This window comes from Parus major, chromosome 20 (assembly GCF_001522545.3).
Source record: "Parus major isolate Abel chromosome 20, Parus_major1.1, whole genome shotgun sequence".
Classification (NCBI taxonomy): Eukaryota; Metazoa; Chordata; class Aves; order Passeriformes; family Paridae; genus Parus; species Parus major.
Window position 1 is genome coordinate 10,001,626 of NC_031788.1, and position 15,937 is coordinate 10,017,562.

The window sequence follows — 15,937 nt, forward strand, 5'->3', positions numbered from 1 at the left end:
GGGGGGGGAGGAGGGAGCCGCTCACAGGAACCCTCCGAAAAAAAGATGGCGGCGGGCTCGGATCTGCTGGATGAGGTTTTCCTGAACACGGAGGTGGATGAGAAGGTGGTGAGCGACCTGGTGGGCTCCCTGGAGTCCCAGCTGGCGGCCTCCGGCCACCACCACCAGCACCACAAGGCGCAGGAGCCCCTGAGGGCCGCTGGGGGGCTGCTGGGGAACCATGTTGTGAGCAGCAGCAGTAGCAGCAGCAGCCCTAGCCCCAGCCCTGGAGGAGTAGTAGTAGGAGGCAATGCTAATGCCCAAACAGAGAGCAGCAGCGGCAGCAAGATGGGACTGAGTGCCCCAGAGATCACAAAAGCAGGTAACGTGGGCAGGGGTGGGGGGCTCTGAGGGAGAGGGGCCCTCCCCTCCCCCCACTCCCCAGCTCCCGCTGCCTCCTTCCCTCACTGCTTTCCCCCCTTTTCCCTCTCTCCTCCTTCTCGTTGTGGCAGGAGCGGGAGTGCAAAGGGTGGTATCGATCATACGGGGGAGAGCCTCCCCTCATCATGCCCCCTCGGTGTATGTCCGCGCCTCTGCTCCCTCCCCTTTATTTTCCCTCCTCGCCTGTGCTTACTCGAGGGTGTTGGATCATGTGTGGGGGCAGCCGCCCCGCAGAAGGAGCCGGCAGTGCCCGTCCGTGACTCCGCCGGTCCCCTCTGCTTTTCCTGCCCTTGTTGCTGGAGTGTAAAAGGGCTCTGTTAATCTCGGGGACTGAAGGAGGCAGAGCCCACCCCCTTGGTCATGGCTGTGCCTCCCATGCCGCCTGTGATTGCTCCCCTTCCCTTTCCAGGGGTGGAGGTTATGGGGGGATTCCCTCTTGATAATGCCGCCTTAGCTGTCTGTGTAAATGCTCCTTCCCCTCCCCCTTCGCTGTTGCTGAAGTGGAAGGGGGTGTTATTAATCATGACACCTATTTCCTGTAGAGGAGGAAGCGAGGGGGGATTTCAAGGGGAGGAAGTCCCTCAAAATGCTTCCCCCCCATATCTGCCTGCGTTGATATTCCCCCCGCACCCCCTCCCTTGTTCCAGGGGCTTGGAGGGGGCATCCAACACCTCCCATTCCTCCTCTGCCCTCAAGGGGGGGTTGTCACAACGCCGGGTCCCGGGAAGGGGGGGAATTCAGGCCACAACACCCCACCTTGCACAGCGCCTTCTCCCACCCGCCCACCCCCGGAGCTGCCTGGGAATATTCCCCCTTCGTCTTGTGAGGCTTGTAGGGGGGCAGTGTAAAGGCTGGGACTGAGGGTTCACTACGTGGGAATGGAGGGAAGCTGTTTTTCAGGGGGATTTGAAAGAAATGTTTCCCCAGAATATCTCTGCAATTCCTCCCCTCCCCCCTTTTTTATTTTTGATTTCATCTTGCTGAAGTGTAAGAAGATACTACAGACCCTCTGTTATGATCGATGAAGCTCTTCTAGGAGGATCTCCTTGACCCTTATAATGTGCATCTCAGTGTCTGCCTGTCACTATTCTTTTCCCATTTCTGTCTCCTTAGGGCCAGGACCTGGACTGTGTGTGATTGTACTTGTGCTAACACCAGGCCTTATCAAGGGGCATGAGGATTATTCAGGACAAGAAGCTACATCATCTTGTCCCTTCTGAAAACCAGCTTTGCTTTTTATTTATTTATTTTAAACTATCTCTGGCTGTGAGAACTTCAGATCCGTCGGAACAAATTCTGTAATAAGGAAGAGGGGTCTTCTAGAAACCTACTCCCGGCCTTGCAGTATTTCTTATCTTGCCAGGCCAATGTTTTTATTTCCTTTCACTTTTCATATTTTGCTGTTGTTGAGCCTCCTGATCTGACTGACTTTGCTTTGTAGGAGATGACAGGGTTAGAGAGTAATGTGTGCTGGGTATAGGGAATATATCTTAGTAATGTGTCTTCCATGGCCATTTTTCCCCCCTCACATTTGCAATCCTGTTTCTAAATGGGATGTCAGGCTCTAGAATGGGGAAGAGGTCTTAGATGATTTTCTTACTCCCTTCTCTTGATTCATATTAAATCTGTTTTCCCTGTTTTTTTCTTACTGTAGGGTCAAAAGCAGGGGGGTTACAATTAATACTTAATCTGCCAGTCTTTGGTGGGATATTGGAGGCTTTAAGATAACGTCTTTAAAGCCATGTTCAGTTTGTACTCTGTCCTGTTTTCCTGGCTCCAGGCAGGCAGCTTGGGAGATGGAGAAGACCTGGTGATAAGGGAGAACATTCTGTCTTTGCTGGATTTCTCTTCTTGCTCATTCGCTCTGTTTAACCTCGTTGTTGTTTTGCAGGGGCAGGAGGAGTGCAGGGGGGTGTTATTAATCATAACACCAGGTCCCAGACTTCAGCTCTGGATGGAGCCACCACAACGAGCACCAGCACCACCACTGCAGCAGCAGGAGGATCTGAAGTCACTGCTGCTCCAGGGACCCTCAGTCAGGGCAAATCGGTGGTTATCAGCACCATGGCAACTGCCTTGTCCACCAGGAATGGCAAGATTGGGACCACGACAGTGCAGACTTTGAATGGGAGTAATGTGGTGATGAACTCTCACCACACAGGAAGTGCTGCTTTCTCTGGGACTCCTGTGACTGCCAACCCCGCTCCTGCACCTGCTGTTGCCCCTCTCGTTAACAATGGACCTGGATCTGTGGGGAAAGGAAATGCTGTTAATGCTGTTTTACCCTCAGCTTCTAACACTGTCATCCAGACTTCTTTCCTTAATACTGCTGTGTCCTCTGCATCCTCCTCCTCGCCCACAGTGATCTCCTCGCAGCCACCACCGAGCGTTGGCACTGGGGCGCCCACGGTAACACTCGTGAGGCCCCCGATCCACACAGCAGGACCCACGGTGGCTGCAGCTGGTGCAGCCACTCAGAACGGGAGCAATACTGTGATCAATTCAACCATCAGTGTGGGGAGTTTTCCTGCTGTTGCCACAGCCACTGTGGGATCTGGAGTTTCCCTCCAGACGTCGCTTGTGAACAGCCAGTCTGGTTCCACTGTGCCAGCAGCTCCTGCCACACAGGTCATCAAATCTGAGTCTCCTAAAACTATAGTCCAGGCAGTATCCCAACAGCAGACGCTGGCTACTGGTGGCCAGCCCAGTACTACAGGGGGTAGCATGATTATTGGGCAAACTATGCAAGCTGGGCTCTCCAATGTTGCTCCCAATCCTGGTGGGATACCTCCTGCAGCTCCTGGCACCCCCACAGGAATGGCTAAAGGCACTGCCAATACAGTGGCACAAAGTCTGCCAAGGACTCCAACCCCAACTACAAGTGGAATCAGAGCGACTTTGACTCCTACAGTTTTAGCACCTCGTTTGCCTCAGCCACCTCAGAATCCGACTAACATTCAGAATTTTCAGTTACCACCAGGTAAGTCAGAGGTTTGAGGGGTTCTGTTTCGGAAGTTTATTTCTTGCAGGGAGGAAGGAATCCAAGTAAGACTGTGCCATTCAATTGTGAATTGTGGAAAAGGCATGACATGTAACAATGAGAATGGTTTGGTGTTGAGTAGTAGTAGCATAGTAGCATTCCACTACTTAGTGTCTGATTTTGGGTGACCAGAAAGTCTTTTTCAGCAGTAATTGAAAATAATTCTTCTTGGTATCTTTCTTACAATGTGAGTGTAGATGAAGCTGCAAACTGCCAAAGTGTAACAATGAAACATTATCCAATGAAATGTTGTTATTTCATTAGCACAAAAGACATTTTGAATTTTCAGGTGGTTTTGTCAGTAGTTTGTAACCTTTATGTGCTGCTCGGTTCCCTCCTGTCCCTGCATGCCCCCAGTACCACAGAGCTCTCATGAAGAGAGGAGCAGCAGATACAACACAAGAAAACTACCTACTTTGGATTTAAATACCTTCAAAGTCTGACTTAAAAACTCACAGATTTGAAGCTTATGATCGTCTCTTCAGTCATTGGCATTCTGATACAAAAGGCAGACTTCCTATGTCCTTACCTCACCCTGTTGTGTCTAGGGCTGCAGCTTTTGTAGTAGCTAGTCTCATGCTTAGTGCTGAGCATCTCTGGACAAGGAATGTAGTCCTGAACTCTGTGGATGAGTGAAAAGCAGGCTGAGAATTTGCTCAGAATTGTTCTGTCCCTCCTTAAACAGCCTAGATTCGGAGATTTAATGTTATATATTTGCTGTTGTTCTGAGTCAGGCTTGTTGCTTGTATCCACTTTGATTTTTAGCTGCAAATACTTGTGTGAACCTACACATTGCTTCCTGTCCTCAAAATAATACATGCAAGGGCTGTATTCTTCCTGCTCACTGTTTTCAGGGCAGTACACAAAGAACAACTAATTAAATTTTGCTACTAACACTGAAATTGGTGGTGATTTTAGTAGGTGGTCTTAGTAAAATACATCTCTTGGAACTCCTGACCAACCTCAGAGCAATGCACCTGTCACATAAAATAGATCAGGAATTATGTGCTGTGTTACTAAACACTGTGTTTTTGTGTAATATGCTGTCTGTGGTATGTGATGCCATGTAGTTTGATGAAGTCTGTCAAACATTCTGTGTATCCAAGTACTAACTGGTATAAATATTCCTCTCTTTTTTTTTTTTTTCCTGTAAAAGATTATTCCATATATGAGTAATTTGAATGACATGTTGCTAATTTAAAAAATAGCAGTAAAACTCAGATCTTGAAATCATGGTGCTGGATTTGAAGCCTGTAAATTGATAGGTTGGAAAAGCCTTATTTTATTTATTGTTGTAGTGTATCAAAGGATTGATCCAGTTTAGTCTAGTGCCATTTATACCTACATTTTTTGTTAATACTGCATTATAAACCTGATTATAAGGGAAAGTACTACTGTGGAGTCCAGTGGGACCTTTTTCCAGGTAGCTAATGTTTTCAGACTGCCACAGCATCCTGAAATGTGTTACTCTTAGAAGCAGCATTGCCAGTCCTTAAGCAAAATTGGACCATAAATTGTTCCTTTGGAGTTCTCAATAGATCTAAGTAAAACAATACAGGTTTGGAGCACTTTTGTTTCTGTCCTACACTTAAAGAAATATTTATGACTTCAAAAGAATAAGCATGACTTAAAATAAGGAAGTATATGTGACTGGATACATAGAAATTGGAAACAGAGTTCTTGCATGATAAGACAGACTTAATATTGAAAAGGATTTTTTTTAGTGGAACTGATTATTTTTGTTTTACATTGCTTTAGTTTGTTTTTTATACTTTGCAAAAGTAGCCAGCTTTAAAAATGTTTTGCATAAACCATCTCTTTCAAAACACTTAAGAATTGGTGGATTCTGGGCTCTTCCAAACATCTCTCAGGCACAAGAGCCAAGGACCCCTGCAAATCTGGCCCTGTGCAACTGCTGTGATCTTCAGCAAAGTGCCAGGTACACTCACAGTGAAAGGAGAATAGGTGGCTATGCTTTTGAAATTGTATTTTAAATGACAGCATCATAGGCCAGGTTTTTGGAGGCAGTTTGATAGTGTGAAGCTGCAGCTGCAGTGCTTCTGTGCTGTGCACCTACTGCATGCATCAAATTTGCATTCACAAGTTTGTTTTTAAAAGTTACTAGTGTGTGCTGGTAAGAGTTTCTAAAACAGTGCTTGAAATAGTTTGAAATCATACACTGCACACACAGCTTCTTACACCAAGAATTACAAACACTTATAGTGATGGAAGGTTTGACCATGACAACACACATTTTATAGTTATTTTCTTACTCAGAATTACTGTTTCTAGTTCTCCAAAATACAGTTACAGTTTCACAGGTATGGAAAGCAGAATGTAAAATGTCAGCAGGAGTTGCTAAACTGGGACTTGAAAATTAGAAACCTTTCAAGGTTTCAAATGTTTTCTTCAAAAGACCATGTGAAAAATAAACTCCATCAATGGTCTTTAAAATACCTTACTGTTAGAATAATGCTTTGTGTTGTGTGAAGGCAATTGTGCATCAAACCTTGACTGACCAGATTGGAGACGTTTGAAGAGCAAGTAGGCCATAATTGTTGAGACCTTACTGGATTTTGATGTATTTCTTCTCCAAGGACCTGAGCTATTGGAGAGTATCTATCTATTAATGATGGTTTTCCATTCCTGACATCTTTGAGGAAGAGGACTGTTATCCTTAGTCTTTCTTCAGGAGCCTCTGGTTGGAACTTTGTGCTCCAGTTGGACAGATTTGGGTAATGATGGTCCCAAAATAACCTTATTTATACCCTCTGAGAAGAGACACAGAAATATTGTGAGATGATTTTGTAAGGGGATGGGAACACAAGTTTATACAATACTGCCTTAAGGATGCAACACTACTGAAACTGACTGGAAAGGAATTGAATGAAGCTGGTTGTTTCTGGATACTTAAGTAATGAGAAATGTGCTGTGTACAATAATATGGTAAGATGTAGAAAATCAGTGAGTTTGTTAAAGTGGTAAGTCAGTGTTCCACTGTTAGAGATGCTCAGAAATGTCTGCAGAAAAGTATAGCTGGGACTATGTGCTAAAATTTATCTTTTGCATTGCAAGAGTGTGTAGTGTTTAGAGGTCATTGCTGACACAGGGTAGAATCATCTTGTAAATTGGCAAAACTTGGGTGCTTTAAAATAATTTTTGAAAACCCCGTCTTGTCCAGCAGTGCTGTAGTACAAACCCAGCATGTGTGAGTTTATGCTTACTTTGCATTACTGTCAGCTTGGGGTTCAAAGATTTGCTTTCTCTTGTTGCAGGTTTGTGTTGCTGCTCTCTTCTGCTTTATCTTTATGTACAAACAGCTCATAATAAGTTTTTAAGGTGTCTGCTTAGAGTGAGAAGCAGGTTGGTGCGTGCTGAAGGTATGCAATGAGAATAGCATAGAGCAGGTAGGTCTGGACAGTTTTCTCTGCTAGCTCAGGTGAAATTGAAATCTAGAAACTTTCACTTCCTTCTGTCCTTCCTTTCTTTTATCTTCTGTGTGACTGTTAGTAGTTATGAAAATTTGGTGGCTTGATCATAAAGACTGGCATTTTTCTGATTAGATATGATTTGGTGACATATAGTCCTGTTTGAAGATAGCAGATAGGATGTGTAGTCTTCATGGTTTTTTTTCTTTTACTTCTACAGTCGTGACCAGTTTTCCCACTAGCAGTGGTACAGTTTTGCAGCTGTTGTAGAAGAGAATTGTTTTGCTTTGTATCTAAAAATAAAATTTCTTTATTAGTTTCTCAAAACTCAGTTGGATCTGGCAGTAGTTGATGATAGGGATGAGACTACAGATTTGTTCGTTGCTTTCTTCTTGGAGGGCATCTCATGTGCCTTTTCTGTGGTGAGGGCAGGATGGGCTTTTTATAGACTGAGAAACTGCTGGGGCCCCTTTAACAGTGGAATGTTCCAGAGTTCTGAGCTCTAGCAGTGGTTAAAACTTATCACTGATGTTTTCCAGAGACAAAGGATACCTGAAAGAGCATCAGTGCTATACATGTGCACATCCTGGAAGATGGTCTATATGAATATACATGCTCAAGGTTTTCTTCATGGTCTTAGAGCTCAAAACTTCATTTGGTGTTAAATTGGAGCTTTTTTTGGTAGAAATCGATAGGTTTTTAGCTTGTGTCCACTATCCAAGAAGGATTCCGACTCAGGCCATGGTTATGATGCTTTAGGATGGGAAAACTACCTGAAAACATAATTTAAAGCATGGGTTTGGGTCCTTTTGACTTGAGCTTAAATAACTGAAAAATAACTTCTGCAGGAGTAATTCAGTTTCTTTCAGTTGAGAGTTGGGGTAGTAGGTGGTTGGGCAAAGGAGAGTGTATAAAAATGGAGAAGGGTGGCAAGTGAGAAGAATCAAATCAAGCAATTGGAGTTACTTTTTCATCCTGACTGCCTCATTCTTTGAGTTGCTTTGTACTTGAAGCATGCACCCCAGAAGTGCCCAAAGGAGCTAGGACGTAGATAGATGAGGAAAACTTCAGAATTCCATAATATATGGAATACAGAAAGGAACAGAAGAAATACTATGAAGTAGTGGAATGTGGTTGTTTCTATTTCTCACTGACTAGTAAGCGAGTTCAAACATATCCTCATTATAGTTTCCCTGTGTGTTGCATGTGCTGCCAATATTATGCCTGTTAACTGTGTTGGCATGGCTTGATTTTGTTAAAAATAATGTCTGCAATGCATTGTGACAATGGGGGTTTCTTAGAGTACTTACAGTATGTTTTACTTCCAAAGCATTTTACAAAACTTAATCTTTGCAACCTGCCTGTGTAGATGGTAAATAAAGTACTATGAACTGTGCTTTAGAGCTTGGGGAAAGAGCAAGTTAGAGAAGTTCTGACTTGTCCAAGGCCACGCAGGAATCAATATTTTGCCAGGATTAGAGCTTGGGAGTCCTGTACTTGGCATGTAAAGCAGTATCTGTCTTTCTGGAAGATAACCGTGCATCTCTTCTGCAGAAATCTTCTGGGTGAGGGGTGGATTTTATGTTCAAATCATGCATCAGCAAAAGGAACATTCTGCTTTATTTGGAATCTGCTACATCAGATCTGCCATATGTCACCAGACTGAAAGTTGTGTTTGTTCGCATTGCAACTTCCATAAGTGAGGACTCCTGCATGGTTGGCTTTGTACCCCAAAGAACCTGAGGCTCAGAGAGCTGTGCAATGGGTTTTTTTGGTTCTATTAAAGACTATCTTGATGTTGTGCACATCTGATAAGACTGTGTTGTTAAGTGATGGGATCTAATGGGACTATAATATGATTCTGTTAAGCTATGAAAGCTATTAACTCTGATTACATATTGTTTAGTTCTGTTATGAAAAATGTTGTTCCCAACAGCCTTTGGAAGTGTGTGTATGGATATGTCTGTATGATCTTTAAACTGTGATCTTTTGGGGTATCATTAAGCTTGTGATAAAGGTTATTGGTCAATAACCAGAGGTGATTTATTTCTTTTGAGGTGTTTTGCACTCTGCAAGAAGTTGTTTTCCATCTCTGGAAATGTAAGCAGGTTATTTGTGAACCTTCTTGATTTGAGTCCACAAATTTGATGTTGCCCAGGACTTAAATCCCTTACTAACAGAGGATGCTACAGCCCAGTTAGCAAACTGAGATGAAAATGCATCAGTTTGGGCCACTGATAAGAGACAAATTCTATCACAAACTCTTCAAATTAAGTATTTTGGTATGAGAACTTGTACTGTTGTCTGTCTTCCCTGTTTTGGGAAATGATATGTAAATATAATTCTAAAAAATTTTATGAAGTGGTTCTAGAACACAGTTGAAAATACTGATATTTAAGCTGTCTGGGTTCAAGGAAAGAGAAAATACTGGTTCGTGGAAATGTTGCTTTGTGTAGAAACTATGATCAATACTGAGTCTGCTCAAAGAGCTGGATATAGAAGTCACTTAACACATTAAACATTTTTTGTTACTATGTGAATTTTTTTGGTCAGAAATACTCAGAATCAGCGTTTTCACCTTAAAATAGCTATTCTTGTCAAGATTATTGTTTGTGTTGAAACTTTATGAATGTTTGTAACTCCATTAATCTGTTTGAATCTTCTCCTTGAATTTGTTGCCATTGTTCATGTAAAAAAAAAAAAAAGCTTTTGCTAGTTGGAAGACTGTTAGCAAGTTTAGCTTTGTTAGGCACATTATTTCTTGTGAAAGAAGATTTGGAGAGTAGTGGCATGAAGATAAGAATTTTGAAAATACAGTTTCTTACAACTGGAGATAAACACATATATCTAGAGGAGGTTTTAGTCCTGGTTCATAGACAGTTATTTCAGGTGTATTATGAACCCTAAAGCTCTGTGTGAAGGAAGGCCAAGCTCTAGGGAGAGTGTGTTGCTCTCAGGTGACAATTTTTCTTTGCACAGCCAGAGGTCTATTCCTGTGTGCAAATAAATGTATCAGCCCTCTTGCATCTGCTTCCTTGTAAGAGAAGCAAAATTGCTGATGTGTGTACAGGCTGTAATTAAACAGGTGTAAAGATTATGTGATCATCCATATTTCAGATTAGATGAGGTGCTTTTTTTTTTTTTTTTGCCATGGACACATGAACAGAGCTTTTTGGCTGTTCTAAACCTTCTAAGATAGTTTTACCTCAGCTCTGGAAATTTTTACACCAGTTCTAATCTGTGAGAATTTCCTCCCAGAAATACTGGTTGTCTTCTGGAGGGAGGTGCAGGTGTCTCAACTGAGAGCCAGTTTTTTAGCACAAACTCTCCTCTCTTGGAGTAATTCTCTTTAGGTGTCTTTAGCATAATATTTAATGTAAAATATAATAATTATCCTTGAGGTCTTATTTATGCCTTTAAAGTTTTTTAAATATAGAATATTTTTTGTGAGAACAAAACGTTGTTTATTTTCACTGTATAATGGTATAGATTATCAGTAATCAAGAAAGGTGATAATTATAAGGAATTGATACACCTGCAGTGAGATATGTTCAGCACCTCAGTGGAACTGTCTTAAGACATTGTACAAATGTAGTGATCTTTGGGTCTGTAACTGTTGTCAGACTGAAAATAACATTTTAAAAATTATGAATTTCTGTACTTGGATTACCAGTAATCAGAAAGTTTCACTTTGAATGTCAAGGGTTGATGGTCAGCAAAATGTATAAATGTGTTATAAAATAGGTTAAATAGGGATGGTGCTTTTATTATCTATTTTTACAGAATTTAGTACAAGGTTCAATTTGGACACCAAGCTCTTTTTGTGGGATTTGGAAACGTATATTTATGAAAATTAAGTAACTTTTTGCCACAGTAGATCTCTGTTTATAAATATAAATTGTAATTTATGAATGCTATATATTTTTAATTTGATGCTTTTTCCCATAAAATGCCTTACTAAAATATATTTTTCAGTAACACATACCCAATACCTAGACAATGAATAACATAAAACTCACAGCAGTGTGTAATATTATTTTACATGACTGACATGACTGTCCTAAGATTTGTATTGAATTGAGTAAGCCTTTCTTGTAAAAATGGTCTAACTTATGATTATAACTTGATTAATATATGCTTCTGAGAGTAGCTGAACTGTTAAAAGCCATCACAGTGCTTTTGTGCAGAATAAAGCACGTGCTGGATAGACTGTGCTGACAACCAGTGCAGTTGAAAAATGTGTGCTCTAGATATCAGAGTATAAACAAAACCCAAGCAATGAGGTGTGGTGCTATGCTTGAGTCTTTCTGAGAGGGTTTGGGGGGCAGCAAGGCTGTACTAAGTAGTCTGCACACCTTCCTTCAGTTTATTAATCAAATATTTCTTTAAGGGAGGGTTGGATTTAGAACCTCTCTCCAAATATAATAACATCAGGTGCTTGCAGCCTGAGTGGTGGTGTGGCGAGTGGGACCAGTTGTGCTCACATGAGTCAGAAGTGCCAGCTCCAAGGAGCAGCACTGAGGAATTGCAGCACCTGTGGCAAGGAGGGGACCAGAAGAGAGTGTGGAGGGATCAGTGTGGGAGAAGAGATCTGGAGTAGGGAGGCTGACAGTGACTAAACTGTGTGGAAGTTAAAGACAAGCGTGAGGAGTTACTAGTTTTTAACACACATATGTGCAGACATGTTTGTAATAATATTAAGGGTGGGTTGGAAGAAGATACAAGTGCTCATGTGCTGAGCTTCAACCTCTTAGTTCCTTCACTTCTTCCTTTTTTGCCAGTGTATCACTTGATTTTCTTTCCTTCCCTGTCCTCCATCGGGAGGGGGAGAAAAGGCACTAATTATTTATAAGTGTTAGTCATACCCAGTCATTAAGCTTAGTCATTACTCAGGACTGTGCATTTGATGGTTAGTAAAAATCAAAACGGAACCTGATTTTGTTGAAAAGCTTTCTGAATTCAAGCTTACAGGTGTGATAATAATTCTGTTTCTGTGTTCAGACTAACTGCAAAAGCAGAGCTACTTAATAAATGTTGCTATCAGCCAAATGGCATGTAATATCATGTCCCCATTGATGGTTTGTATTGAACTAGCAGGCGTAGTGTTTGGCATATTCTCAAAGCAGAATAATTCTGTATGGACAGTGAGAGAGGCATAAGCTCACAGAGGAGGATGTGGAGGGAATGTTTGTGCTGAGGCTGCTCTAGGGAGCTGTCAGTCAGTGGAATTGTCCAGCTCTGGCTCTCCACAGCTTCAGGTGAAAAAGGTGGCATCAGCTAAAATCACAGAGTCTATGCCTTGAGTAGGGCATTCACAGTGGGGACAAATTAAAGAAATGTGTTCTTTATCGCTTCTCATGGACTTAGTTGTTTTAGACTGTTGTATTCTGAAGGAAAAAAGCATTGATTTAAAGCATTACTACTCGTTAAGTATTTCTGTACAGACTGTGGTAATAAATGGAAAGTAACTCTGCCATTCCCATTTCTTCAGGTGCTTGAACAGCACTAATGTTGACACACCTTAGTACAGACAAACTGTCACAAATGAAGATAGGTTGATTTTTAAAACCTCCTATTTAAAATAACAGAAATAAAGAATTAGTGACACTTTATTTTGTGTCGTCCTTTCTCAAACCCAAATCTGATTTTGGTATAATTGCTTTGTTGTTTGATCTAAGTATATTGAAATTAATGGCAGAGTTACATCTGAATTGCTTGTAGATCAATAATTAAAGCAATTGGTTTAGCTCTTGATAGTGTTTTTCTTAGCTGTTTCGACATCAGACAGATTTGTGCGATGATTGGGTTGCAATTTGACAGAGCACTCTGGTGTTTTAGCTTTGTATGCTTGACTAGAAAGGAATGTTAACACACTTTCAAGGAATATAGCTTTCCAGAGAAGTCAAAATAGTTTCAAATCACATTGTTGTTGAAGCATTTGTCAATTGTTGCTATATAAAATGATGTGTTTTCCAGAACAATTCTTACACATCTCTTCAAATGAGCAGGTAAGACTTTTTGCATATGGGATCACTCTCAAATGCAGTGTCTTTTTGGCATTCCAATATGACATTATTCCTTTAACTATATTATTAAAAGGTTTGTGAATCAATACTTTACAAATGATTCACTTCTTTACCTTTTAGACAGTACAGTTCAGTTGTGTTGTTTGAAACTGAACTCTTGCATAGTAAGAGTAAGCAAAAGCTTTTAAAACTAAATAGAGTCCTTTGTCTGTTTATTCTTTTGTAAGAAAAAACAAGCAGTTTCTCATAATGTGAACTTTTGTACTTGATCTGTATAAAATGCACTTTCTGTGCGCTGCAGTAGGATTCTTGAGGATCTTTGCAAACATATCTTTTATCTGTGTTGATAACAATCATAAATCAGCTGTTGAAGAATTAAATTTCTGAGACCATAATGACTGTTTGGAATCTCTGTGTGCAGGTTGGTAGAGTGGTGGTAGCCAACAGTGGAGTGCTGCAGTTGTATGTTGTATCTTAACTTCTTGGCACGGTGTCTGGGTAGAATTCTCCTTTATTCCAGAGTGACATGAGTTGAAAAGGAAATAGAATTTGCTTTTGTAGTTCTTGTCTAAAGCTCTGTGCCATGCCAGTCTTCAGTGCCTGTCGGGAGAAACTAAGTATTTTGTATTAGAGGTGCTCTGAAGCAACACCTGACAGTCATGCCATGCTTTTTTCATGGTAAGTTGTAGCTCACCTACAGTGCAGCAGGTGCTGAACATTTAACAGGTCCTTTTCATTGGGCACAGTGTGCTCAGCACAGCTGTGTGCAGAACCTCAGCCTCACAGCTTTGGGCTGCCCATTACTCTGGAGCAAGGTGTGAGGAAATTGGTACAGGTTGCTCCAGGGTGCTGGACAGCTCTGTCCCTGCCTGGCAGTTCTGTGGAGCCTGCAGACCTGCAGCTCGGCAGGGAACATATCCACTACTGCCTCGTGTTTGTGCAGCCTGACCTTGTTGTGCCAGTGCAGGGCAGCCACTTCTGGAGCAGCTGCAGTCTCACATGGTCATGGGGTCATTTTGAGCTCTTGGGTTTGCTGATACCTCCTGATTCCTGCATTATGGAGATTTCTCCTTAGGCACCGTGCTTATCCTTGTGGAGCTAAGGCATCTTTATAGAAATCACAAAATAACCATGTTTGTTGATGAAACTTGAAAGCTCAGATTACTGATGAGGTCAAAGGCTTTGGCAAGAAAGTTCAAGTAGAATTTTTTCTGGACTCATGCAGCACAAGTCTCCTGAGATTCTAAGCACTTAAACTTAAGTATATCTAATATATACTTAACAGTGGTGCACGTTTCTCCTCAGGTACAAAGTAGTGTATCTTCAATAACATCTAATCCACACCTCTGTTACCATTAACAGTTCTGTGCTACTCATCTTGATTTGTAATCCCTGTTTCTCATGAGCTGATGTATAGATGGTCTTTCATGAGCTGCTACTCATCTGGTTTGTTACAGAGGCTGCTCTTCAGTGTGTGTAAATAATTCTAAATCTGCTAGAAATTGTCTAGTATAAGGGATGATTTCCTTAATGACCCAGATACTCATGGAGCTGCAGCGGACTAGGTTCTTTCTGCTTTCCTTGGGCTTTCATTCCTGTAGAGTGGGAGTTTGTCCAGGTGGGTCAGTTACTGGAAGAGGAGGAATGGTGGATTGTAGCACTGATGTCAGTACTAGGTTATCTTTTCCTTTTCTGCAGTAAGGGACCCTGTCACATACGCCATTTATTCTGAAAGCTCTTCCCGTAGCTTCTGTTGGCAGCTGTCTTTTTCTCCAGCTCTCTCTCTCTCTGGTGTTCCAGCATTTTTGGAATGGAAGGAATCTAAGGAAAATCTTAGAAACTTTGTCCTTTTTATAAGGGTTTAGTCATTCTGGGGTCCCTGTATAACTTGATCCAATCAGTTACAGAGCATGGACTCAGCCCCTTTGCTTTAGATGGTTTTTGTGGTGTGTATGATAACTTGCATAACTTTAAACACACATTCACTTTCTCTTTCGTTGCAACAGAATCTCTTCTGACAATACCAAAAGGATTCTCTCGTAAAGCTTTCTCCTGCTGATATGGCACAGCCCACTTAGGATTACTGTCAGATTTTTCTGCCATGTCAAATGTTTGCAGCATCTTGCCACAAATGTGTGTGTGCTCAAGAGCTTAAGGCCCAAAGGGCATTGACATGAAGATAACCTCTTAGTGAACTTCCCTGGCAAGTCTAGTTAGGATTTGAAGATTTGTCAGATGTCAGTGCACTGTATGATCAATAACCTCCTTTTCTAGAGATGTTTGTAGGGACTTTGGTTTTCTACACCCAAGAAGGATCAGTCCTCTGGTTATTCTTTCAGGCTTGGACATTCTTTCTGATCTCCAGCATGTTTGTCTGTTGATTCTTTGCTGCCTAACAGTTCTCCCTGACCCCAATTGTTTTTTCTTGGGAAGTTTATAGTTACCTTTTTACTTTAAGAAGAGAATTTCCTTGGGAGACTAGTACAGGATATTCTCCATGCACTTTCAAGATCATGCATCCATTAATTCTTCTGTTGTCTGAAAAAGACTTACTAGGAGTATAGATTCTTAGTAATGGTTCTGACTTGATCTGGATTAACCATGAACTACATTGGGGGTAACAAGCAATATCTGTAAGCTTGAACCTGCTGTTCTTCTGTTGAGTGTCTGCACCAGAAAGAGAAGTGATCACTTGGGATCAGATAGGGTTCTGTGTGTGTAGGGTTTGTATTTCACAGGTGAGAGTTTCGTCCTTGCACACGTTGTTAAGCCCAGTGCAAAGCGCGAGCACACCTTGCTGTGCCCTCTCAGTAGGCGCTTGCTAAGTGGAGATGGAGTCCCTCAGTGCATCCCCCATGGTATGGATGGAGTCCCTGAGAACATGGAGCGTTATCCTTGGAGGTGACACTGGGATATGGATCAATATCCTGAGAGGTGACACTGGGATATGGATCAATATCCTGGGAGGTGACGCTGGGATATGGGGCAATATCCTGAGAGGTGACACTGGGATGTGGAGCATT

General features: G+C 41.8%; 1 protein-coding gene across 1 annotated transcript in view; it reads left to right on the plus strand.

Moving 5' to 3' along the window:
- Nucleotides 1-6: 6 nt before the first annotated feature.
- TAF4 (TATA-box binding protein associated factor 4) overlaps nucleotides 7-15,937 on the plus strand; it is a 36,624-nt gene continuing 20,693 nt past the window's right edge. Inside the window, exons 1-2 of the mRNA XM_015647662.2 lie at nucleotides 7-361; nucleotides 2,312-3,400. Coding sequence (XP_015503148.1) covers nucleotides 46-361; nucleotides 2,312-3,400 — 1,405 coding nt within the window. The 5' untranslated portion in view covers nucleotides 7-45. The remainder of the gene's footprint in view (nucleotides 362-2,311; nucleotides 3,401-15,937) is intronic.